The sequence below is a fragment of the Vigna umbellata genome, chromosome 4 (genome assembly GCF_029865625.1).
Source record: "Vigna umbellata cultivar VRB3 chromosome 4, Vumbellata_1.0, whole genome shotgun sequence".
NCBI lineage: Eukaryota > Viridiplantae > Streptophyta > Magnoliopsida > Fabales > Fabaceae > Vigna > Vigna umbellata.
The window spans coordinates 35,279,767-35,307,679 of record NC_142168.1 but is presented as its reverse complement, the minus strand read 5'-3'; the positions used below and the strand labels follow the sequence as shown (position 1 = coordinate 35,307,679).

At 29.6% G+C, this 27,913-nt stretch overlaps 1 protein-coding gene, 2 long non-coding RNA genes and 1 pseudogene across 4 annotated transcripts; all 4 read right to left on the bottom strand.

The window, feature by feature from the left end:
* Positions 1–10,032: 10,032 nt before the first annotated feature.
* On the bottom strand, positions 10,033–13,960 carry LOC124840421 (uncharacterized). 2 transcript variants are annotated; one of them, XM_088112140.1, is made up of 7 exons: positions 13,828–13,960; positions 11,490–11,546; positions 11,302–11,390; positions 11,131–11,219; positions 10,883–11,031; positions 10,465–10,546; positions 10,033–10,312 (listed from the first exon to the last, which is right to left on the bottom strand). In XM_088112140.1, the coding sequence occupies exons 3-7, from the start codon at positions 11,336–11,338 to the stop codon at positions 10,199–10,201; spliced, it is 471 nt and encodes a 156-aa protein (XP_087968266.1). In that variant the 5' UTR covers positions 11,339–11,390; positions 11,490–11,546; positions 13,828–13,960; the 3' UTR covers positions 10,033–10,198. The 2 variants fall into 2 exon arrangements, with proteins under 2 accessions (XP_087968266.1, XP_047172432.2); XM_047316476.2 differs by lacking the exon at positions 11,490–11,546.
* Positions 13,961–16,156: 2,196 nt separating this feature from the next.
* Positions 16,157–16,839, bottom strand: LOC148200006 (uncharacterized). Its single transcript, XR_015785892.1, has 3 exons — positions 16,729–16,839; positions 16,400–16,626; positions 16,157–16,312 (listed from the first exon to the last, which is right to left on the bottom strand). It is a non-coding gene; the product is annotated as an uncharacterized LOC148200006 (long non-coding RNA).
* A 1,641-nt stretch (positions 16,840–18,480) lies between these two features.
* Positions 18,481–20,563, bottom strand: LOC148200005 (uncharacterized; annotated as a pseudogene).
* Positions 20,564–23,220: 2,657 nt separating this feature from the next.
* LOC148200004 (uncharacterized) lies at positions 23,221–25,562 on the bottom strand. The gene is made up of 2 exons (XR_015785676.1): positions 25,042–25,562; positions 23,221–24,932 (listed from the first exon to the last, which is right to left on the bottom strand). It is a non-coding gene; the product is annotated as an uncharacterized LOC148200004 (long non-coding RNA).
* Positions 25,563–27,913: the final 2,351 nt, after the last annotated feature.

Genomic DNA, 27,913 nt, shown 5'->3' with positions numbered 1-27,913 from the left:
TTTAGAGTAGCTAAGTTGTTTCTTTGGACTGATTTTAAGTTGCACATATGAATATGTGAGTATTTTACAAATAAAAAAAATATTATTTGAGGAGATTAATCCAACTTTAATTAATTTAAGTTGATATAGAGATTTTATATATCTTTCCTATAATAGGCTTCCGTTTACATTTTAAAAGGTAAGAATGAAGCACACAATTATGTATTATATAAAAATTATTTCCACATGTGTACACCTTATGTCATAATTTATTCACTGCACTAGTCTCTCTATAAAACTGATTCATCTTAATCTAATAAAGATTTTATTTACCGGGTTAGTATCATAATTTTAGGCTTAATAATGACTTTTAAATGGAATCTTTTACCCAGTTAAGTAAAACTTATTGTTAGACATGTCAAGTAATTAAAATCCAAAAATTATTTGTTTTATTTTGTAATTTCTTTCAAACACAAATTTTACACTCTGTTAAACATGTCAAGTAAAATCCAAAAAGAATCTCACATTGTGAACGAAACAATTCATTGTTAATATAATTTTTAAATTAATTATTATAAAGAGTAATAAACTTATTATATGACAACTTTAAATTAATTAACAACATAAAATCATTTTACACTATTAAAACATGTTTTCTCTTATACATTTTAATATTTTATATCAAACTTTATAAAATTAACTATTTCTTACTTATTTTATAATACATATATTATTCAGGTTAGGGACGAGAAATAATAAAATGATGAGTCAAAATATTAAACAAAATTATTTTGTCAAAAATAATTAGGTTAATCATAAGTGAAATTATAGATACAATAGTCCTAATTTAGTCAATTCTAGTAAGAAGATTATCACCAAAACTTATAAATATAGTTTTATTGGATAATAGGTTACTTTCACTGTACATTTATTGTATAACAATTCGGACAAATAATAATTTAAGTGTTGAAGTGTTTTTAAATGTGATATCCGAACTGACTGAAGATATCTATGTAACTAAATATTGACCTGAGTTAAAAATAAAAAAACATTTCCTACTAAAATACTTAACCTTGACCATAGACCAAAATATTGTTTATTGTAAGTATTTACTATACTTAAATGTTTTAATATTCTTTTATTATTTCCATATTATAAGTTATATATGTAAATTTTTACTGTGGATTGCATTGTAGCAAATCCTCTAAACCTTTTAAAACGAATTAAAAGTGTTTTCTTTGAGATGATTAAAAAAAAGAATATGAACCCTTATTATCGTTGTTAAGAAACATGTTGACTGAGGAATGAAAAGGAACCACACTCTCTGTCTTCAAACATAACCCACATGTAACCTGAATCCAGTGACATTAGATATGTTCGACAAAGGTAACATGGTACGAGCCAAATGCAGGAAAGGTTAGAAAATACTAATGAACTATGAACATGAATGCACCCTCATCACCAGACAACACCCTTCCCCCATGTTGTCTAAGAGGTGATGCTTGACCAGCTTCAGCATCTCACTCAACACTCCACCACCCACATTCTGTCGCTAATGATAAGTAAGACGCATAATGCACAGATTTCTAAATTTTCAATAACACTTCAATTCAACCCTCACATTCTGCCACTGCCTGTCAACAATTGTGTTACTATTTATTTCTGGACTCCTTCATGTCTCTTATCTCAAACTGCTTCATTTGTATAAACATGTTCAAGTTACAACCTTTTATTCAAAGTCGTGATGAATTTAAGTGGATTAACTCAATCAACCTCTTGAAATAACTTTAAACTTAATTTAACTTTATAAATTATTTTATTTATTTATATGATATAAATTCACTTTACTTTTAGTATTATGAAATTTCTAATATATTTCTCACACTAAACATATACATTTTAATAAAAAAATTGATAACATTATAATAGAAGATAACGTTATAGAATAAACTAATCTCATTTGAATTGATTTATTAAGAAATACATTTTAAATTTAATTCAAATTATAAAATAAGATTTATATTTATTTATATATCGTAAATTCAGTTAAGTAAATCAAGATGTTTCACAAATGAGAAACAAATAAAAAATGAAAGTTTGAGTTCATTGATACTATTGAGTTTCATGTTTCACAATTTCACTCAATTTTGCATAGTTTTGTAATTGTGATTTTCTGAGTTGTTTTCCAACCTTCTCTCATTTGTATTTCTTTTATTAGTATATCTGATTCAAATCAATCAAATGACCATATAGTTGGTTCAGCTTATATACTATATCTATATTTAGAACAACAATTTTATATATATATATATATATATATATATATATATATTATTTATGCATGTATTTTTTAACTAGTTTCTATAATTCGTAAGATTTGGTCTCCATTAAATTACTATAGGGTGAGAAAGGTCACATGTAGATAACAAGGAAATGTTTGGTTGAGATTCTGTTAGTAATCCATCTCCTTCAGAAGTCTTTTTCTTCATCAAGCTCCAATGTCAAACTTAGAACTGTTTCCTGGTCTTCATAATAAGTAATTTTATGTATAACTTCATGTATAATATATATATATATATATATATATATATAAGAGATGAGAATCACAGTAAAACTATTATGATATGTAAAATTTACCTACCATCATGTCTACTAATGGTTAGATATTCTTTTCACCTTTGATTGTTTAATTTTGTAATATTATATTTAAGGGACTAAAATGATTGTGATTTAATATATTCTACTTAACCCATAGATAAACATGACTCTTTCATTTTCAGCAAGAAATATGAAATAATATTGGTGGTTGAGAGATCAGAGCAACTCACTAAATTTTTACATGCACACAAATTGATGCAAAAGATAAAGATATTAAGGACAGCTAACACAGGTAGATTGATGGTGCATCTTTCGTTTTGTTTTTTTTTTATTATTATTATCCATAGCACACATTTCGATCTCAAAGAAATATAAATTAAGATCTTAAGATGTGTAGCAATTAATTATCATAATTGATGTCAATGTTAAAAAATAACACTATTAATATCATTCAGATGGCACTTTTTGGTTTTCCTATGCAGTGACAGAAGATGGGATCTAAGATACCGAATAGAATATGTTGGGTTTTCAGGAGGGGGTAAAATGGGAAGTTTCAGCACTAATGAATAATCCATAGTTTATGTATTAAAATACATTTATAATTTATTTCATTTTCCCTTTAATACTTAAGAAAAAAATATTAAACATAATCTTGTTACGAGAGATTAGTTATCTTTTGATAGTAAGTCTTTCAAGTAATGAAGTATATAAATTGTTTTTGCTCTCGGCTCTTGAAATTATTTTAAAGAGAATGATATCATTCACAATGAAAAATATAAGAAACTGATAATTATGGTAGATGTCGATGTTCTGATCTTAAATCAATATAATTAAGATTAATTATAATACTAAATTATATTTTGAAATGTAAAACCTTATTATAGTTTTGTCTTTAAAAACATTTTAAAAATCTGTAAGAAATATGAAACTATTTTGGATATGATAATTATTATCTTAAAAAAAACTAAATAAGCGAAAAGAACAAAACATATCTTCCAATGTAAAGAAGTAAACTAGTAGAATATGTATTTCATGACTCATTTTAATAATGATTTTAAAGTTAATGTTGCGATGAAGATTTTATAAATAAAAGTATAATTTTTTAATGATGGTTGACTCAAAACTATTATTAAAAGCCAATATATATAATTGAGGATTAATGGCGATGATGATTTTTTATGAATATATTGTAAACTTTGAAAAACAATGACAGTTCCCTTTATCACCACCACTTGGATTGTTCAGCTTCATTACTAGAAATTTTTTCTACACTTCTATTTTTTTTTAAAAGATGATAAAAAGATGATAAGGAACTTAAAACTAATAAAACAGAAAATTCTATCTTTGAAGTGCAGAAGGTATCTATTATATTGCTTCTCTCTTAACCAATTGTTGAATCAACTGAAAATATGTCTCCTTTCTAAGCTCACACTAGTTAAGGTAATCATATTGTAAAAGAGAAAATAACTTACAGACAAACAAAACACAAAAATAAGAATAAGCTAATGATACAACACATTTCATAATATACTTAAGTATTTTAAACATTTCACACATGATATATATAACACAATTTAACCAATCAAACACTTTACACCTGACCATACTTTAATTGGACAGTTCAGACTTAAAATAAATGTCGAGCTATGACGGTTGTGCACTTGTGGTGACTTCTATTGCTTTGCATAACCATTGCCAATGGGTTTCACCCTACCATACTCACAAGGTTAGTTTGTTACATGCCTTGTATCATACTGGAAACACCCAATACTAAGGCCTCCTACTACGCTCACCATATGTCTCAATCTTCTCTACTTGAGAATGAAAGACCATTAGAATGTTAGGATAGCCCCCAAGACTGAGCTCCCTGCATTCATACTAATGATACTTGAAACCACCACTAAAAAGTTCCTCCTTTGAAACCATTGAGATCACTTCACATTCACATAGTACACCAATACATGAAATTACTGATCATACATTAAAGAAATAAAAACACCCATAGAAGTCATCAAAAATCACACAATAACACCATTTCTTCATGGCATCTTGATACTCATATTTAGGTAAGGAAAACAACTTTGAAACCCTCACCAACAGCTTCGAAAGGGTCCAAAATCCCAAAAACAACCTAAAGAACGTCCAAAACTGATACCCAAAACCCCAAATTTGGTATTTCCAAAACCTGAAAAAGAAACCAAAACTGGTGCGATATCGCTCAGTGCCCAGAAGCTACCCCTCAGCGCTAGAGCCACTGGAATGGTGGCACTCAATGCCATAAAGCTGAAAGTAATAGTTGTTATTAGTAATTGATTTTTTTCTAAAGCACTATTGATTTAGTGATTGAATTAACTATTGTGAGAACGTAGAAAAAGATATTTTATAATTAATAGTACTTTTAAATAATAATACTAGATTATTTTAATAATAAAAGGATTTATAAATAGTTTTGTTATTAATGAGTTTCATTATTTTAAAATGTAAGAGTCTAAAAATTTAATTATTTTAATATTATAAAATTTAAAGTATAAACAAAAGTTTTATAAACAAGTTTCATTATTTCATAACACAATATCTCTCTGAAACCCTTTCTTATAGAACTTTCTCCCTTCTCTCTAGTTTTCTTACAATTTGTGCATCTGTTTGAAGATCGGAACCCGTTAGGGTGATCCTTGAGGCTAGCTCTCCACTTTTGTCTGATCAATTTCTCAAATAGAGTAAGTTGGTGTTTTATCCCTTTTTCTTGGTTGATATGTTCTTTCTGTGCTTGTGGACCATCTTGGTTTGCATTTAGTGATCGAGTCTTTTATAAGAGTATTTATTTATCAATGGTCCTAATGATGTGTCTTAATCATGATTGTATTGTTCATAGGGACAAATGGACTTCTTATGCATCTGAAGATGTTTTTAGGATCCCTTGAGCATTTGGTCTATCTTTTAGGTAAGTGAAGCTAATTTCATTGTTTTTAATTGATAGATACCTTATAATTATTAATTGTATGCTTGTATAATAGTTGGTTTGTGTAATTGAGTTGTCTATGAAATAAGACCTATGGAGTTGAGTAAGGTTTTGATTTGCCACTAGTGCTTGATATGTTGAAATTTGGTATTCTATATGGTTGATATTACATTTGAGATGAATTGAATGATTGAGTTGTTATAATATGATGACTTGTATGTTTTGGCATTTGTAGTTGTTGTTGGACTAAATTGCAAGGTTTGAATGATATAAATATGTAGAATCCTATTCTCCAAAATTATGCAAACTTGTTGGGCGAAGTCAAAGTTAGAGAGCTACTGACTTGGTAGTCGTTGAATGAGAGTACATCAGGCAAGACTAAAATCAGAAAGTTCACTAACTTAATTATTGTTAGGGCGAAAATATATTTGTTGGGCAAGCTCAAAGTTAGAGAGTTACTCGCTGGACAAGAATAATTTCACTAAACGTAACCAAAGTCAAAGAGTTCACTAATTTGACAATGGTTGGGCAAGACAAGTCTCGTTGGACAACTTTCATGACATTTTAAGCCTATGAGTTTCAGTGATGATCTCGTTAGGGAGCTATCTAGTCGTTGAACAAGTAGATATTTTAGCTAAACGATATTAAAAGAGTCTAACTTTATTTTCACATGAGTCACTTCTAGTATATGTTTTCTTAATGTGGGATCTTGTGAATGTTAATATGATGGTTAGTTTATGATGTTTATTTGAGAATGTTGGAACCAATCTAAGGAGAATCGGTTATGTTTTTGTTTAGTGTATGCTTTGACATATGAGAGTTCAAAAAGGAGGTATCTTAATACTACCAATCATTCAACTCATATAAAGAGGAATGAGGTGGAAGAGAGAATGGTAGTTTGTCTTAACCCTAGACTTTCGGTCATATGCGCGAAAGGATTAACATTGTGAGTGGTGAAAACTCATGTGTTTATGACTTTGCAGAGCATAAATACTACTAGAACATCTACACTTAAATCCTTTGTCAAAGATATGTATCCGAATAATTGAGTTTAGTGTTCATTTTTATGTGTATTTACATGAATTTTATACTTTATTAATGTTTAGTTGGTAATTGATATGATTTAAATGTTTTATGATATTTCTTTTACACATTAGTTTATCATATATTTTCTTTTTGTGTTTTTTTTGACACCTATTAGTGTGAGCAAATAATAAATTAGATGTTAATATATCTTTGGTGAAAAGGAGATCAACTGTTTAATTGTATAACTGTTTTATAAAAGAGTTTTCTTTCTTTTTTTTATCAAGTAGATTTTCATTATTATTATTATTATTATTATTATTATTATATATATATATATATATATATATATATATTATTTATGTTATGTTAGGTTAGTTATTAAATGAATAAATATGAATTATTTATAAATTGAAAATTGCTGTATGTGAATTATTTTATAAATAAATAAAATATATTATGAGATTGATTAAGTAAAAGGTTGTAATATTTAGTTTTGTAATGATTATTCTAAATGTGACACATTAACAATGTAACCACACCATTAAATTTATTATATTTTACAATGACCACATTAAATAAATCATATTTATGATAATTTTATTGGTTATATTTACTAATAAAAAGAATAAAATTTAAAATGTCAAAAATTTTAATCTTACTTTTCTAATCAATAACTATTGAAGTTTATTATCATTTATACTTAATTACAATTTCATACTATGTTTTGTAAATTCTGTCATTTCTGCTTTTGAACTTTTATACATTATTTCAATTATAGCTAACTTTGTATAATTTTTAGTTTTTCATTGATAGTTGATTCTATTCTAAACAAAAAGTGAAAATATCGAAACATGAAAATTAAAAAGAGTAACAGCCAAAAAAAATTAGGAAACAAAATAAACTATAATTTAAATATATCTCATATTCTCTTTGTAACACTCTTTCAATAGTAAGCATGTCAAAGTTTTAAAATTCCAATTCTCTTGGTTCCCAAACTGAAACCTTCAAACTCGAGTGCTAGGAACAAGTTTCAACGTCGTCATTCTCCGAAGATATTCTCTGGCCACCGTCGTTAAGAAAATGAAACCATGACTCAGATTTTTTTTGGTTTAGTTATTTTTAAAATTTTTCATAAATTCCATATTACTTCCGTCATTACAAATAACATGGGATATGTTTTTTTTAATTTGGGTTCGCCTAAGGCTTCCATTACTTAACTTTATTATCAAATTTATTATTTATATAGGACATTTGGAAACTTGTCTATATGTACTCTTTACCAATCTTTTACCAATCTTTTAAAGTTTAAGTTTTGTCACCGTGACCTACTCTGATTCTTTCGTCCAAAATCATTTTTTTTTATTTCTGCGTTTTTTTTTTCACATCATCAAACTACATTTTATGTTTCCCCTTACCCCTTCAATTATTTTAAAAATTTTGTTTTTTATCAAAAATTTAATTAGATTTTAATTTAATTTAAAATTCTAATATTATTTACTATATTTAATATATTTTCATATTTTAATAATTATTAAAATATAATTTATATTACTACAATAATTATTTTAAAAAAATAAAATAAATATAATTAAAATAAAAGTAATAATAATAAAAATAAAAAGAAAGTAATAATATAAAATTTGATTTAATATATTTAAATATATTAAATTAAATTAAATAATTATTACTTGTAATTTTTTAATATATAGAATAACAACAATAACAATAATGGCTATGAAAAAAAAATTAAGAATACAAAACTCTCGAAACCGACTATATTTTAATTCAATTCATTTTCTTTCTCATTCAATCATCCATTATATAAACAACTCTCATCCATTGTTTATCCATGGTTTATGAAGGGAGCAAAATATGTGCATAATTACCATGAATAATATGTGAATGACTGATTTTAGAAAAATCATTGTTTCTGCATTTCCATAATCATCCGTTATTTATGAAGGAAGCAAAATATATGAATAACTGAAGTTATCATAAATAATATGTGAAAGACTGATTTTAGAAAAATCATTCATTGTCAAAAAGGACATTATCGACTACCAGAGTCCGTCAAAAATATTAAAAATCGTGGGTAATGCCTGTTTGGAATACTTAGCAGAAACTTTGAAGGGAATACCAGTAACAGTAGATAAGCTTATTAAGATGGTTTTCAAGCCTCACAGAAAAGAGTGTTGTTGGCAGTCAATTAGTAAATTAAATCAAATTCAAACAGTGTCTCATCAAGTTTCAATGTTATCTCTTCCCACTTGTTAATGAACATATTTGAATATACTTTCGAGAGAGTAATTTTAGAAAGAAAAAGATAAAAAGTAAACTTATGAATTATAATTTTATATTTTTGTTTATGAATGATTTTAAATTCATAGGTAAATTATGTCTATTTTATTAAAAATTTTATTTTATTACAATTTTATATTTTTTTATGAATGATTTTAAGTTTACAGGTAAATTATGTCTATTTTATTAAAAACTTCATTTAATTGCATTTTAAGGAGTATTTTAACTACTTTCTTTTAATGTTGTTTTATATCTTATTAGTGTAATAGTTGATGGAAATAATTTACATAGTTTTAAAGATCTTTAAATATTTTAATATGATAGTTAAAGATAAATTGTATATAATAATTTTACATTGGGTGAACCTATAAAAAGATTGAGTTAAGGAGTAAAATATGCTTTGTCATCCTTATAAATTTATTGAAGGATTTCAAATCCATTAATAACATATATGATAAAATATATGGTTCGACATTTAAAAAAAATTGTAGTATTTTTTAGGTTTTCAAAATTATAAAAGCATTATTTTTTATCTTTCAAAAAAATTTAGTATTTTTTAGATTTTCAAAGTATATATGTATTATCCTAGAAATGAAGCCCAACAAAGATTTCAGTATTTAACTTATTATCAACATAAAAAAATTGACTATATTAAATGAAAAGTTAGGTAAAGTAAATAATTGATTATGTTAAAAAGATAATAGAATATATTAAATGGATAATTAATTACATTAAGTTTATAAATATATAATCAATCAGTAAAGTAAATAATTATGTTAAAGAAAATAATTAATTAAATATTAAAGGTTGGTTCTATCAATAAAATAACACATTTAAAAATATGAAAAATATGAAATACTAAAATTTAAAAAGAAGACTAAAATCAAACATGTTTAAATTTATAACAATGAATTTCAATTATAGCAACAGCAACAATACATTTATAAATTTATAATTTTAGAGAATCTAAAAGTTTTAGAAAAGAAAACAAATACTTATAATTTTATAGGGAACATTTTACCCTAAATTAATTGTATAGATATTAAATTAATGTGAGTGAATAAAAGCTTATACGTGTGTGATCCTATTTTTACACTCAAATATCCAATTTCATATCTAGTTTCCATCCATGGAATTAACAATATTCTATGCTATGCAACTATTTCTTTCACTGAGATACAAAGCAATGGCTTTAATAAAAGGTTCCTGAATAACATAATCCATTCCAGTTCAAAATAGGAGTTAAGATTTACATGGTAATAAGGATAGACCCTACATAGATTACAAGCATAAGATCAAACGCTTATATATTATGGTAACATTGGCAACACCACAAGGTTATGGTTTTTTCCTAAGAGCTAGTGCCAAAAGATAGCAGAGAGCGGAATCAACAGATGATAATGCAACAATAAGCAACGCAACCAAGATAAGAGTCAGAATCGCTGTCCTCAGCTGCAAAGGATTAATATAAGCATGTAATCATTCAATACATTTCACACATTATAAAATGAAATAGAAACATATGGATGCAGTGTGGAAGCACTGTGGAGAAACCGTGTGGAAGCACTGTGGAGAAACCGCAAATAATGCACTAATTGGCGTACCGTACTGCTAAAACTTGGCCACTCCACGTATTTCAGCTGGCTAGGTTGTTCAGCCAAAAATACAAATAAATATTTTAGCCCCCTGGAAACAATGAGATAGTTACTAGCAAATACGGTTGTATGTTTTCAATAACATTCAAAGGTGAATTCTACTGGTCTTTATATTACCAAATAATTAATCATGTTTATTATAATTTGTTATGTTTTTGTTATTACACATGTCTAGTTTTACATATAGATAATTTTCTTCATCCTTACAACTACAGTCTTTGCCTTTCCTGTAATCATTATCATGAAATCAATGAAACATTTATTCTGAGACTTTAATTAAAGTAAAAATAGTTTCAGTTCATGCAGGCAAAGACAGTATTTCATCACGTTTATGCAGTTTAATGACAGGTTAAAGTCTAACAAATACCATATGGCATCTTTGATCAATGATAGCAAAAAGGGCTCTTCAGGCAAGCCATCATCATAGCTTATATGATGATCATTCCTTGCAGCATGGATAAAAAATTTGTTGCAACTATGGTTTGCATGTTTTTCTCTCCGTTGTATGCTAAAAGTCTGCAAACAGAAAAGCATGTAACCTAAAACGATAGTTACCACTAGAAACACATGCACAAACACATACATTGAAGGAGATTTAAACTGAGTAATAATAACCGTTTGGGGTGTTAGAGAAACATCTCTGTGACAAGCAACTCTGGATGGAAACTTTGATGGCAAAAAAAGAGCACCTCGGTGAAAGAAAACTGCAATATATCAAGAAATATAGAGCTAAACAGGGAATAAAAAAAGTACGAGTTAGAAGAAACCGATGTAGCAAGAAAAAACCTGAATAGTTTGGTGGCAACGTGGAAAGAAACACCATTTTGAGAATCAATATTTCCTAAACAATCGTGACCAATCCGAAGAGGAGAAACCTGAGGAAACCAACTTGGTTATTAAAGGTTTATACATCGCACTTCATCTCAGTGTCAATATATTTTTGTCTTCGTGTTTCTTGTGTTATAAGCAAGAACCTTGACAGTTGAAAGAGTTTCTCAAAACCATCATACTGCTGTCTCCGCTAAGTGTTTCTATTCACCAAATAGATTTGAAATTTAAATAACTTGTGGTTGTAAGCATTACATGAATGATACAAGAAGATTGTACAAGTCTACAAAAAACTCTCTAACCAAGATCTGTTAATCTACAATAATCATTTCAAACATCATCATCCAAGCTCAGTCAATTACACTGAATGATACAAGGCAAATCAACCAAAGCATTTTATATCATTTAGCAGTTTCAAAGAGTAATGGAGAAAATCATCCAGAATTTCCTTCTATCACAGTTTCACTTATCCACTAAAATGGAACCTTTCAGGATAATGTCAAAAAGAGTTAGTTGCAATCTAATTTTTGTATTTTGTGTTATCAAGTTTCAAGTCAGCCTCGGTAAATTACTTGGACTCACTTTTTTATTAGTAAAACAGCATAAGATTTCATCAAATACCCTATTGCTACTTATTGCCATAGATAACAATGAGCATCAGACACGAGACAATTTGACTAATTTCAGTTAATGTTCAGCAAACACAACTATATTTAATATAAAATAATTATTATCTTGCTTGAATATTGAAAATCCTACAAGTTAGTTTCTGTTTTTTCTTACACTCTATCATGTGGCCTTAGCAACTTGGACTCAGCCAGTTATAACATCTAATTAGCAGCAACCTTTGAGAAAAAAGGTGGTTGTCATATTGTCAAATACCCAAAACTATAAGATGAATGAAGTTGAATAAACCCAGGAGAAAACAACCTTGGCGGCTTTTTGTTCAATGCACCAGCATTTGGATCCAACCTACAAGTATCTGAGCAGAGAAACAAATTCTAGAAAGGTGGTCTTCACTTTTTTTTCTGCTTTTGTTACTTACATACGGTTTCTTTTCGGCCTTACTTCCTATTAGAATGATGATCATAAGAAAGTCCCCTTTTCTCTATCTTATCTCCTTTCTTGTCAATTTTATCAACCCTTAACTGCTTCCTATAAAGAAACTCACATCAATAAAATAGAGAGAAAGAAATGGAGCAAAGATAGAAGGGGAAGAGTCAAAAATAAAAGGCCTTCCTGGCTACTTCAGTAAACAATCGGTGGTCACATCATACATTTATTAGATATGGTAGTGAATTACTTTGGTGAATAGAGCTTGTATATATAACTTTTTTTTAGGAAACCGAACACCCTTTGTTGGAGTAGCAGGACATAGAAATTGTGCTCTACATATCTCTTTACCGCCTTCTTTTCTTATAATATTCTTCCAGCCATTCTTGAAACTTTGATTGTAACAACCACAATTCAAAAGTTTATTATCAAACGCGGACAACAATATACCAGGGATGTTGAGAATGGAGGCCGACGATGAGGAAAGTGGCATAGACAACAGTAATAGGTGCCCATGATGAGATGGTCACGACAGAAACCAGAAAAAAGATCAATTATAGGCATTTATTAGAGAAGAGAAGGCTACCAACCTACTACCTTAACCTCCCTTCTAATTACCAACTTCTACCACCTGTCAACATTAGTTAATTTCTATTTTGCTGATAAAAAAAATTAGTTACTTTCTACCCGAATGCACTTAAGACCTAATGGATCCATAGTCAACAAAGTGGGCAATTTTTCAGATGGCCATCTTTAACTGTTATATGTCATTATTTTCACTATTTAGACAGGATAGTTAACAATGGCATTAGAATTTCTCAACCACTTTTTCTTCACATCATTTATTCTTGTAAAAGGAAAAAGAGGAATTCATGAATAGTCTCTCTTTAATACCCAGAAGGAGAGCAACAACAAGAAATGCAGCACATGTTATTTGGAATTTAGTTTATGACGAAGTAACATGGGATTTATAAAAATTTGAAATAACCAAGCAGAAAAAATCTGAGTCAAGAATATAAAACCCGTATTCTAGGAAGCAAGGAAGAATACAAATATGTTACCGAAACATATAGAGATTCAAGATTGATATAACCAGAATACATTGTAATTCAATTCTCTTTTTTTCTCATTCAATCACCCTTTTATAAACAACTCTCACTCGCTAGTGTATTTAGTTACAACGATTATCATAATAATACTACACTCAAGGCTTCGTGTGTCACTAAAAACACGGAGGATGCATTAGCTATAAAGTGTCAAACATACTTGAGAATCATCATCAAGCATTCATACTCGTAAAGACTACAACTCTACGGTCAGACCTTTTATCAGACAAGTTATGAGCAGAAACTATTCGCAGAAGGTTGAGTCAAGGATTATCCACGAGACGAAAGACAAATTTAATACGGAAAGAATGGTGGCGGAAAATACCTGACGGTGGCCGGGTAACGTCTTCGGTGAACGACGATGGTGAAACTTGTTCGACCACTTGTATTCCGCGTTTCACTGGTAACAGTTTGGGAACAAAGAGAATGATTTGGAATTTTAAAATTTTGATGTGCTTACTACTAAAGACTTTTAACGAGGGTTTGGGTTATATTTAAATTATAAGTTATTTTGTTTCCTAATTTTGGCTAATTTTTTCTTAATTTTAATTATTCATTAGTTTTTTATATTTTACATAATTTTAATTTTTAATTTTAAATTATCCGTAATTTAATTATATTTCAAATTTAAAAATAGTAAATGACAACTGATAGTAACTCTTTTCAATTTTCACTCTTTTGTTTAAAGTAGAAAGAACTATCCATGGTGAAAAACTAAAACAAAGTTAAGTATAATTGAAAGTTAAAGATTGAAATAGTGTATAAAAGTTCAAAAGCTAAAATGGCAGAATTAACAAAACATAGGTATGAAATTGTAATTAAGTATAAATGATGATAAACTTCAATAGTAATTGATTAGGAAAGTAACGATTAAAATTTTGGACATTTTATATTTTATTCTTTTAAACAAAGTTTATTAGTAAATATAACCAATAATATGTCAATCTATGTAGGGTCTATCCTTATTACCATGTAAATCTTAACTCCTATTTAACTAGAAGGGATATTCAGGAACCTCTTATTAAAGCCATTCTTTGCATCTCAGTGAAAAAATAGTTGCATAGCATAGAATCTTGTTAATTGCAAGGATGAAACTGATATGAAATTGGATATTTTAGTGTAAAAATAGGACCACACATGTATAAGCTTTTATCACACACATTAATTTAATATCTATACAATTAATTTAGGGTAAAATGTTCTATAAAAAAATTACAAATGTTTGTTTTTCTTTTCTAAAACTTTTTAAGTTCTCTAAAATTATAGATGTGGTGTTGATGTTGCTAGAGTTGAAATCCATTATTATAAATATAAAGATGTTTGATTTTAGTCCTTTTTTTTAAATTTCAGTATTTTATAATTTTCATATTTTCAAATGTGTTATTTTATTGATAGAACCAAAATTTGTTAATGACCTTTAATATTTATTTAATTATTTGCTTTAACATAATTATTTACTTTACTTGATTGATTATATATTTATAAACTTAATGTAATTAATCATTCATCTAATATAATCTATTATCTTTTTAACTTAATCAATTATTTATTTTACATGACTTTCCATTTAATATAGTCAATTTTTTTATGCAGATAATAAGTTAAATACTGAAATGTGTTCATCTTTATTAATCACAATAATACATATATATTCTTGAAAATCTAAAAAATACTAGAAATTTTTGAAGGATAAAAAATAATACATTTATAATTTTGAAGACCTAAAAAGTATTAAAAATTTTTGAAGATGAAAAATAATTTTAAAAGATCGAACAATATATTTTATCATACATGTCATTAATGGATATTTGAAATCCTAAAATAATAATAACACATCTATAATTTTGGAGGCCCTACTAACAATTTTAGAGAAACGAAAAACAAAGATTTACAAATTTATAAAGATGAAAAACATATTTTATTCCTTAACTCAATCTTTTTATAGATTCACACAATATAAAATTCAATCATTTTTGTTGTCATATAAAGAGGTTTAATAAGTGGAGACAAGAAATTATCCCCATCTACCATCTAAGTCAATTATATAAAATTTATCTTTCAAAATCATATTAACATATTTAAAGATCTTTAAAACTAATTTGAGATTCAAATCATATAAATGAACTATTACACTAATTTTGTAATTCACCTCTAGGGTAATCAAACTAACATTCTACGTGATCACAAAAGAAACTAGTTTCCTTTATTTATATAAGTCAAAGTCAAAGATGAACCATTGTACACTAGTGCAGAAAGAGCTTTAGACGTCTGTTATTTTGGCCTCAGACGTCTATATAAACGTCGGATGTGGATATATCAGACGTCTATATAGATGTCGAATGTATCCATATTTGACGTCTATAGGCCCTGAAACGTTTTGTCCACTATAACTCATTAGACGTCTATAGACGTCGGACATGACATTAACAGACATCTACTCGGTGTTTTTTAAAAAATTAATTTATTTTTAAAATAAAACCACACCTGAAAAGAAGAAAATGGTCCCAGAACAGTATACTATAATATATATATATATATATATATATATATATATATATATATATATATATATATATATATATATATATATATATATATATATATATGCGTTTCAACTAAAGAAAGTTCTACTTAATCTAAAAAGCAATCAAATACCAAAACTATCAAAATATAAACTTAAACTAAACCTAAGTAATGTTCAACAACAAATATAAGTGTTCATAGCTCCATCTTTGCAGAAGATAAGTTGTCCACTCTTGCCTTATCTGCCTAATTATGTCCTCTAGTATAGGATATGTACTTTTGAAGCGCTGCAAAATGAAGAAAGATTCATTATGGTTTCATATATGTTCAAAAATGAATTTGATTTGTAATGTATTAAAGGTATGCATCATTACCTCATTCCAGTCATCTGTAATGGCAGTTCGAATGATAGTCTTAATCCAAGACATGACATAGAAGTCACATTCTCATGAATCTAGCTGCTTGTTACACTAAAATGACAAACTAAATAGTCAAGAATTTAGATCATTCCATAACATAGAAAATGAATTAGAACTATAAATGACTTACAACCTTTGGATACAAAACTTGAACTAGTTGACCTCGAGATTTACCCATAACTCTATTTAGATTGAAAACACAAAGTAAAATTAATATAACTATATTTATCATAAAAATTTAAGGTCAACATGAAATTCAAAGTCATTTTTGGAGAAACACTTACCCTTGAAGCATGCTTCTCAAGTCATTTTTCATTTTCCTGTACAACGAACAAAACCATATAATTCTACATTGTTTGGAAATGATGATCATCAGCTGCCAGTGAGACCTATCATGAATCATAAATAGTTAGTAAACTAATTAAGTAAACTTTAATGAACTTTTACATAAAACAACATATACCCATCAATGTATGGCACAAGATATACATCTCTATTTGACTCAATCATCCATGTTTGCAAATAATATTGTTTGCCTTCAAGTGTGTTACCAGAAGATTGAATGGTTTGAGGTTCAACAAATTCGTACATGGAACACCGACCTTGGTCTACAATGATTGTGTCCATGTACCTAAAACAACAAAGTTAAGTTGTTAGAAACTAAGAATCTAAATAAAATTAATATGGAAGACAAAATTAACTATCTTACATGCACCATAGTTGAAGGATGAAAATATTCAACATCCTGTCTCCCCCAATGATCTCCAATGCATCATTGAATATGATATATAATGGCACATGGGGGGAAGACCAAATACTCTCAAATTCCAGTATATTACTAATGCTCCTCTCTTCAACCTGGTTAATCTTGTCATTAGCTTTGGTAGAGGATCATCCTCCGCTTCAGCCATCTCATAATCTTTATCTATGACTGGCTCATGCATCGGCTGCTTCTAAGAACGTGTGAACTGAAGATAAGAATTTCAAAGTTATCAATAAATATTTTTAAATTTAACATAAAAATACTAATAATAAAAATATTATACATGTGGAATAGCAATGTGTGACATGATCAATGTTCTAGGCCAGGCTATAAATGATCATATGGCCTCCCCCACAAAATGAATTTCTGGAGTGGGTACAAGCACCTGAGCCTGGGGATCCCGAACCTCGTCAATCGTCACACGCACGTGGTGGGATAATATGGGAACACCATGAATAGTCTGCCCTCCCTCAAGTACTTGTCCGACAGCCACAATACATGGGGGATCCCCATCAACCAACAGCTCATACTGACCACTATACTCAATAGGTTCTACAGCAGAGCATGATCATCTAGTGTTGACACGAGGTGCTGTGGGAGCTTCAGTGGGCAACCCCATGGTGTCCTGCGTCATGGAATGCAGTTTCTCTTCAATGGGTCTTCATGCAACGTCATCAATTGAGTCTTCAGTGGGTCTTGATGCAACAGATGTTGTCTCAAGTATATCAAGAGAATCTTCATCATCATATCTGTGCATGTTTTTTCCTTCCAAAACCACTGACCATTTTTTATTCGCTGGATAATTTACGTAGAATATTTGTTGTGCTTGACTAGCCATAATAAATGGTTCATCAGTGTAATTCATCTTATTAAAGTCTACCAATGTGAAACCAAAGTCATATGTCATGACACCAGAATTTATATCAACTCATTTATACTTGAACACTGGGACTCTAAAACTGACATAATCAACTTCCCATATTTCTTGTATTATTCCAAAATAACTCATGGATGTTGTGATTGGATATTTGTCTTTAGAACTAGCAAAGAACACAGCCTCAGCTTGTAGTGTAACCCCAGTATTTTGAACTCTACTTTTGTCATCTTCTACCTTTGTCTGAAAAGAAATATTGTTTATATAGTACCCACCATATGTAATGACATCTGTGTTCGGCCCACGAGATAACCTTAATAGACTTTCAGAAACATGTGGAGTCGCATAAATCTTTTTCTTAAACCATTGTAAGAAGGTTTTGACATGTTCATTAAGATGTCATTTTTCGCTCATTCTTGGGTGTGATGCCTTTATTTCATTAACGTGTTCAGAAATGTAAGGAATCACATCAATAGTGTTGTTTAAGATGTACAAATGAGCTTGATCAACTTCTTTTCTACTAACACTTTGAATTCTCACACCTCGAACACCCTTACCTTCATATTTTCCTTCATGTCTGTTATTGGGAAGACCCACTGGTTCACAACTTGGCATATAACTTGAACAAAATTCAATGGCTTCTTCTGCAACGTATCGCTCTATGATTGAAGCTTCTGGTCGATACTGATTATTGACATATCCCTTTAAGATCTTCATGTATCTTTCAATATGGTACATCCACCTTAAGAAAATCGGCCCACATATTCGAATTTCTCTGACTAGATGAACAATCAAATGAACCATGATATCGAAAGAAGAAGGTAGAAAATACATCTCCAATTCACATAGTAGTCTTATTCCTTCATTTTTCAATTGATCTAAACCTCGAGGGTCAACAACTTTCTTGCAAATGGCATTAAAGAACAAACTCAGACGTGTCAGAATACCCCTAACATAAGGAGGTAATATGCCTCGAATAACAACTGGTAACAATTGTTGCATCAATACATGACAATCGTGAGACTTTAAACCAACTAACTTTAACTTTTGCATAGAAACAAGGTTACTAATATTTGAAGAATAACCTTGTGGAACCTTCACACTTCTTAAAGAGTTATAAAAACTTTGTTTTCCTTTTTTAGAAAGAGTGTGACAGGCTGGGTGTAGATAGGTGCGTCTTCCTATTGTCTGTGGATGTAACTCAGATCGGATTCTAATGTCAGCCAAATCTTGTCGTGCTTTTATTCCGTCTTTGCTCTTCCCTTTCATGTTTAATAAAGTTCCGATGACACTATCACAAACATTTTTTTCAACGTGCATCACATCAATACAATGTCTAACATCAAGTTTACACCAATATGGAAGATTAAAAAATATTGATCGTTTCTTTCAAATGTTTTTTGCAAAGGTACTTTTATGATGTTTTCCGAACACAATGTCAATGTTTTTGACTTCGTTGTACACCTCTTCACCATTTCGGGGTCTAGACACAACCTCATCCTCAACACTTTCATTAAATACTTTTTTCAATCTACGATAAGGGTGATTACAAGGAAGGAATTTCTGATGTCTTGTATATACCGTCTTCTAACCATGCTTCGATTGAAGGTAACTAGTGTTTTCTTCACAAATGGGACATGCAAAATGACCTTTAACACTATAACGCTCAAGTTTCCATAGGCTGAGAAATCATTTATAGTGCAAAACAACATTACACGCAAACGGAAATTTTCTTGAACATGTGAATCGAACACTTCGACCCCTTCTTCCCACAACAATTTCAAATCATCAATTAAAGGTTTGAAGTAAACATCAATGTCATTTCCAGGTTGTCTAGGACCCGATATCATCATGGACAACATCACATATTTTCTCTTCATGCACAACAAAGGAGAAAAATTGTATATCATCAACATAACTGGCCATGAACTGTGTTTGCTACTTAAGTTCCCATAAGGATTCATACCATCAGTTGCAAGTGCAAGTCTTAAGTTTCTTGGATATGCACCAAATTCTGGAAATGTTTCATCGATCTTCTTCTATTATGGAGAATCAGTTGGGTGTCGAAGAAGATTATCGCACTTTCTTCCGACAACGTGCCATTTAAGGTTCTTTACATCTTCTTTAACAAAGAACATACGTTTCAACCTAGGTACTATAGGCAAATACCACATCACCTAAGCAGGTGCACCATCATTACTTTCATCACCAGTGTTTCTGTCATATTTCTTTTTAAAACGGGATAAACCACATGTTGGACAATACTTTAGCGAAGCAAACTCCTTTATGTACAAAACACAATCATTAGGACAAACATGTATCTTTTGATATTCAAGACCCATTGGACATAAAAAAATATTTGACTCGTAATTACGAATAGGTAGAGTAGTATTTTCTGGAAGCATCTCCTTCAACAACTCCAACAATCTGTGAAACTTTTATCTGTCCATCCATTCCTTGCTTTTAAACTAAACAACTTCAAAGTTGCAGACAGACGTGTAAAGTTCGAGCATCCTGGGAACAACGATTGCTTTGAATCATTTATAAAAGAATCATACAAATTAGCTCTTCCAAAATTATCTTCACCAACATCACGTATCATGTCCTCTAAATGATCACTCATCCATTCTTCCACATAATATGTTCCTCGTGACGTGGTAGGCTGGTCCAGTACTTCTCCATGCCAAGTCCAAAACGGTATAAGTTCTCATTATGCCGAACATGAATAGATGGTCACGCACATTGCCTAAGTCTTGTCATATTTGATTAAGACAATGAACACAAGGACAAAAATATGTCTCGTTCACAAACTTTGCTTTTTGTTGAACATATTGCAAGAACACCGAAACACCCTTCTCATATTCTTCATTGATGCGACGTTCATTCATCCAGCTTCGATCCATACTATGTTCGTAACATACTTCATCAGTTTCAATTTTTTAACTCTCACCAGGTTAGGCCCTACCCATTCAAAAAAATTATTTTTCATAAATTGCTAAGACGCATGCAAAGAAGTCTACATCATAAATTTGATAAAATTTCGGTAGCATTTCGCATTGGTCTCTGAAATACACGAAATGAGAGTGGTCAAGGATGACCACAATCAAATATGCATCCGGAGAACAACCCAAATACTGAACCGGAATTTTATCAATCTTATCCATAAATTCCAACGTACATGTTATAGCAAATTATGAAAAATAATTTTTTCAAACTGTCCAATTAGATAATTCAAAATTTAATACAAATTATTAAAAGATTAATCGTTTGTGTTAAATTTCAAACGGAAACTAAGTTTCACTCAATTTTTTTGATACTTATAATCTTACATGCCAATTATAAACGTCGGGCGCTGATGGGGATCGACATCTATAATAGTATAGACGTCGGGACCCTCACTATTATGACGTCTTTCTGATTTAAAAATTAATATTTGCGGGACATATAGACGTCGGCTAGGAGGGTGCCCGACGTCTAGGTTAACTTTTCACCTACCCTGTCAGCCATATAGACTTCTGCTACATGGGACCGACGTCGATAATCGTATATAGACGTCGGGATGGCGAGATCAGACGTCTATATGGCGAAAAATAATGACTTTTTACCTACCTGTCAGGCATATAGACGTTTGTTAGGAGGTGCCCCGACGTCTATATAGACGCCAGGGCCCCTCCTAACAGACGTCTATATGCCCAACTTATTTACGAAAATGTCACCAGTTAATCATTTACATTGGTTATTTTGTGGTCTGATGTCTACGAGGTAACGTTAAAGGCCAATTCTACACTAATGGTAACTTCTAATTTTGTAACATCATGAAAAAAAACATTGCTGCTTATGCTTATGTATTTGGATACATTTTTCCAAAAAATACTTTCTAAAATGTAATAAATTAAAGTTTTTAATAAAATAAACACAATTTACATATGAATTTAAAATCATTCATAAAAAATATAAAATTGTTTTCCAAATTTATAAGTTTACTTTTTATCCTTTTCTTTCTAAAATTACTCTCTAAGGAGTATATCAAAATATATCCATTAACAAAATTGGAAAGTGTACAAAAAATGAGGAGGATGACATTGAAACTTGATGAATTGCTTTAGATTTGTCAGTTATAAGTCTTTTTCTGCACATCAACCTTGGGATTTAGCACTAATTGAAAGTGACTTTTGCTGCCAACACCACTGTTCTCTGGTCTTTGTGGTCGGTGACATGATTACAAATACTGAAGCCTGAAAACCATGGTAATAAACTTACCTACCACCACTAATTACTGATTAGTTTCTATTCCCTTCAAAGTTTCTGAATTCCAAACCAGTATTATATTTTTCTGCTAAGTATTATTTATAATTATGATAATTAAGAAACAATGATTTTTCTAAAATCAGTTATTCACATATTATTCTCTGTAACTTCTGTTATTTACATATTTTGCTGCCTTCAGATTTAACTGAAGCATGCACTAAAAGGTTTTACTCATGTAATCAAATTTTGAGAATTTTTAGTTATTAGGCAAAATCTCTGCAGAGTATCTCTTCTTTTTTTCAACCAAAAGGTTCTATTCATGTTCCACTGGTTTACTTCATTTATCAACTACACATAGTGAACCAATCCAGGTTAAATCAAATTCAGAAACACATTTTAGGAAGAAATTTCCTATAAGCTGTTAGGTACTACAGTTCCATACTGTTACAGTACAGGTTTTCAAAAAGCTACATCCAAAAGTTCTGAACCTGTCAACACTGAAAATACAGTATAAGTGAACAACTCCACTTGCATCATCCCATGACAAAACCTGTTTTTGCATTGACTTTTGGGTTAACTAAAAAGTTTTACTACATCAGTATGTAGAGGTAGATTTATTATCACCATCAGTGATTCCAAATCAACAAAATGATCCAACTTTCCTATATAAATATGTGATAAAAAGAGACAAAAGAGAAGAAAAAATTAAGATTGATGATGTGATTGAGAACAAGGAAAAAGAAAGTTTTGAATAACAAACTATTCATGAGTTCCATTGTCACTTATACACTGGTCTTCTCATCTCACTTAAGGACATATAATGCATTCAAAACCTTGACAGAAACCATATGAAAATGATGCTGTGAAAATTTCTTTTCCATGTTCAATCAATTAACAACCCTCTTACATTAATATAATAATAAAGTTTAAAGACTATTTTCCTGACACATATCTTACTATTATTATGGTAAGATTGTGAAGTACCTAAACTGGAAATTGTCAAAATATCATTCCTTAAAACCACAAGACATTAAGTTTTTATCTGTTCCCTGTAAAATCTTTGAAAACAGCAAACAAGATTAAAAACAATTTCACAATTTGGTGATTACTGTATGTCTAAGAGAAGGTAAATTCCATATAGCTGCTTAACCAAACACATTTGAAGTATGAATCTAAGCTATTTATAAATTGCTCAATATGTTCACCTTCATTGGAATGTGATATTTTTTAGTCACATTTTCACCTTCACTCCAACAGTTATATGCACCCACCATTAACCGGTACTTCCCTCCATTTTCACTTGGAATCAGTGTTTCACCCTTTTTATATGAGGATCAGTACATTGTGAGGTACATTTCTTTCACGTCAACAATGAAAAAGATCCGTGCAACTCTTTTGCGTGATTCTGAGCAGGTGCCTACAAAAAACAGCCTGCAGACTACTGTCCCTCTATATGATACCTGCAACTCTCCCTTTTAGAAAAGTACACTGGTCACACACTGTCCTTTGTTTTTCATTTATACAGTAATATTTGAGAATCAACCCCAGATGAAAATTTTCATGCTTTTTTCCAGTTCCTGTTTGGATTATGTTCAATTTTTCCAGAACTAATTTCAATTTGAAGTTTAAAGCCAAAGCAACAAATAGTAGTCAGACCAACAGTGCTTTATAGGAAGCTGATGGTTTCTGACTTGACTCAGTGGTCAAAGTTCATTGCAGTGTTCTTTCAGATGCACCAGAAAATATCATGCACAGTCAAACAAACTATGTACCAGGTTGATCGTGTTTGGAGGGATTTTGAAATGCTCATAGAATAAAGTAATGTGAACATAGAGAATAAAACTTTGCTGAATGCTGACTTTATTTACAAATTGAAATTGGACTTTAAGCAAAGCTGTTAATGATTATTTGTTCGACAAATTCGATGAAGTAGACATTTGAATTTGAAAAGGTGCATGGACTTCAGAAATTAAAATTTTGGATCGACTAATTTGCTAAATAAAATGGGAAAGAAACAAATATGAAGTCATTTTGACGTACCCATTACAACCTTGAGTGCATATTCAATATTCAACAAAACAAAAACCTAACCTCAACAACAGTACAAAGACTGAAGAGACACAACACAGCACAACAGAATCTCTCAGACTTTGGAGTGTTGGAAAACTTCTGACATTGTCTATTCAGCAGATTAAAGCTTTCAAACAACAGAAATTATACACCTAACCAGTGAACCAATATAATGTAACATGGTTGGAAATTTAAGCATTTGGTGAAGAGTTATTGAATCCTCATGTCTATGTTTGTGTAATAGCATACGATAAATGCAGCCAATCTATTGATTAGATCAAGAAACTAGCACCAAACCAGTGCATGAATATCATTCTTCAATTCATTGTCTTGATGGATTTTACTAAAACAGAAAATTAGCAACAAAACCAAACCTGCCAAATGAAAAACCACAGCATCTTACCTTACATAATCCCAGAACACAAGCTGATATATAATCACTCCTTTATCCCAGGTTCATAGAACTGTGTATCAAAGTGAACAAAACCCTATATTGCTTTACCATCAAAACCATGATGGTTAAATACCAAAACCTACCAATTTCATGAGGAAATTAACAAATCTAAAAGCAAGAGGTGAAATGAACAACTTTTGACGATAAAAAACAGGTTTTGATGATAAAAAACGGATCTTTACACTGACCTTTGTTTGAAGAGAGTTCCTTGAAAGGTGTTTCACCCAAAGGAAAGTTTTTCACGGCTTCCTCCTTTGTTCGTTACAATGATTGAGCCGTAGTGGCAGTGACATACATTCGTGTATCTTATCTTATCAATTCCATCAAGATCCCCACCAAAGTGGCCATTATCAACACCATTATTACTGTTATTATTATGCTATGGTTTTTGATTTTGGTTGGTTTTGAGTCACTCTCCAAGCTTTACTCTCTCACTTTTGAGACCCCACAGTGAGCATCCAATACAGAAGATGTTACGTGGGAAGACTATAGCGTATGGGACACATTCCAAAAAGTGACAAAACCACATTATCATGATTGTGCAATATCATGTAACATATGTGCTCATAAGTCTGAGGAATGGTGAGAAAAAGGCAAAAGAAAAAGCAGAAAAAGAGAGAGGTGGAAGAAGACCATCTGGGCCTGTGGGCCATCACACAAAGAGACAAGTGGCAAATGAACTCCTTGGGTGGCCCACCAACAGGCCCAAACCCATCAGCCACCGCTCCTGAAGGGGGCAGCAACTGACTTTAGGAACATCCTAAAACAAAAAACAAGTCGGTGAAAGAGACATGCATCAGTATATGTATTTGGTAAAGGAAGAAGGCATCAAAAGCAGAACACTGTGTACAATATTTTTTTTATCACTTCTCTCCATGCTTGTGGAAGAATTTGGGTCATCACTTTTAATATCATCTCTTCTTTTTAACAACATTTTTTTCTTTATCGATAAGGTTCAAATTCAAGATATTAGAATTTGAAGTTAGATTAAGTTTGATCACAAAAAATTTAAAACTTTTGTACTGTATTTTCTTTTTATATTTTTCTAACAACTTAATCTAAGTGTTGTTTCTACCATAGTCTCACATATGTTCCTACCATAATATTTATCTCCATTTTACAAGTCCAAAAATATAAGACAATTTAAATATTTTTTATTCTTTTTATTTTTTAAGAACAAAGATGGAGTTTATTTTTCAAATAGGTGATTGACCTTATGTTAATTTTATTATTTTTAGTGGTTTCTAAATATCTTTTTATATCAATTAAAGAATTTTTTTTTATTAATTGTGAAAATTTCACTTTTTTAAAATTATTAGGATTGTTATTGTTAAAGATAATTGTTATTACTTATTCAATAATCTAAGAATTTTTTTTTACCAATGTTAAATAAACTATTTTTTATTTTGACATATTAAAACTAGAATTTTTATATTGTGATAATTATTATTTTTATTGATATTAAGTTCATTCTTCATTGATAATTTGTTAGGAATTTTGTTTTTAAGATTGATTAGGAAAGTTTTAAGAAACACTAATTTTCTTATATCGAGAGGTTTTCTATTAATATATAGTTTTCCATTCAAGATATATATGTTTTGGTTTTGTTTGTTAAATTTATTGATATACATGCTTTCAAATTCTATTAATATTTAATTTTACATTATATATATACGCATTAGAAATATTACATTGATAAAAAATTATAAAATATTATTAGAAATCTTATATTATAAGTGGATTTGGTAGAATTTAGTTAAGTTGAATGTTTGTGTTTGATGGTTTGACTCTTAATCCCTAAGGAAGCGATGAAGAAAGAATTTTGCAGATTACTTGAGACAGTGAGCAACATCTAAATTTTGATGTGAATTATTTGACTAAATTGAAGGATATAAAATTTGTGATGTTCACGTTTTTGTTTCGCACAAGATAAATTCAACGAAAATTGTGCGGCTATATATATACGTATTGGGAATGATCATTTTCTAAGGAAAAAAATTAAAAAATATATATTATTTGTAAGAACAGAGAGAAAGAGACGTGTAATTTGAAACGAAGCATGCAGGATTTTCTCTCTCCCTTTTGTCTTATTGGATTTTTTTATTAATTAATCTGATGAGACTTTGAAATTCTGAAAATGCTGGCCATGATGCATCTCATGAAACTAGCAGATTGTGACCCAAAGCTTGCATTATACCATAAGTTTATTGCAACGAAAATGACTATTGATAATGACCAATCACATACTTACACTTCAAAAACCTTTTAATATATAGGAGGCAGTTTCCAATATTTTAACAAAAATATTTTTATTTTTAAAAATATCACAATAAATTAAAATAAAAGATTATCTGATTTCTTGAAGATATATGTAACTTTTGGATAATTTAAGGTTATATTCAAAGTATAAAACCAAAATATAGATTCAAACCCCTACGAAAACATTTTGATGCTTCATTTGGTTGAATATCCAAATCCATATAAGTTGATATTATTTTTATTAAATTTGCAAAGAAAAAAGACACAAGTAAAGGGAAACAATTTTCTTCTTATTTAAAAAAAATAAATAAAATAAGAGACTTTCGTGTTGTGTTTGATTACATATTCTGTGATGAAAACAAATTACTCATCTGGTTTCTAATGTATAATCTGAGGTAATTTAATCTTTAGAAAAGGTCTATATATATATAAAGATCGGCCATTATAATGTATTGTATAATTTAATAATGAATTGATATTTAAATCTTTACAATTTAATAAAACATAATTTTAAATTGGTATTTGAAAATTATGAGTTAATAATTTAAAAAATTTCTATATGTTTGTTTTAGTTTATAAAAAAAAAAAACAGAAGTTAAAAATAAGGTATTCTATGGAATTACAAACATACATAGATTAATTAATGGTTTTTAATATTGCCCTTTTGAAAAGTAACTTACGAATAGTGAAAAAGGGAAGAAAAATTGATTAATAATGGTAATTAAGAAAAAGAAATTGTAAGTAATATATATTTCTTATGAAATAGAATGAGATGAAAATGTTTTTCCATGTTAAAATGAA

Bases quoted from the DNA above. Each gene is read 5' to 3' on its own strand.
- LOC124840421 (XM_088112140.1), bottom strand. From the start codon at position 11,338: ATGGTGTTTCTTTCCACGTTGCCACCAAACTATTCAG. The intron at 11,032-11,130 runs GTTATTATTACT...TTCTGTTTGCAG, and splicing joins TTTCTCTAACACCCCAAACG to ACTTTTAGCATACAACGGAG. The intron at 10,313-10,464 runs GTACGCCAATTA...AATCCTTTGCAG, and splicing joins GGCCAAGTTTTAGCAGTACG to CTGAGGACAGCGATTCTGAC.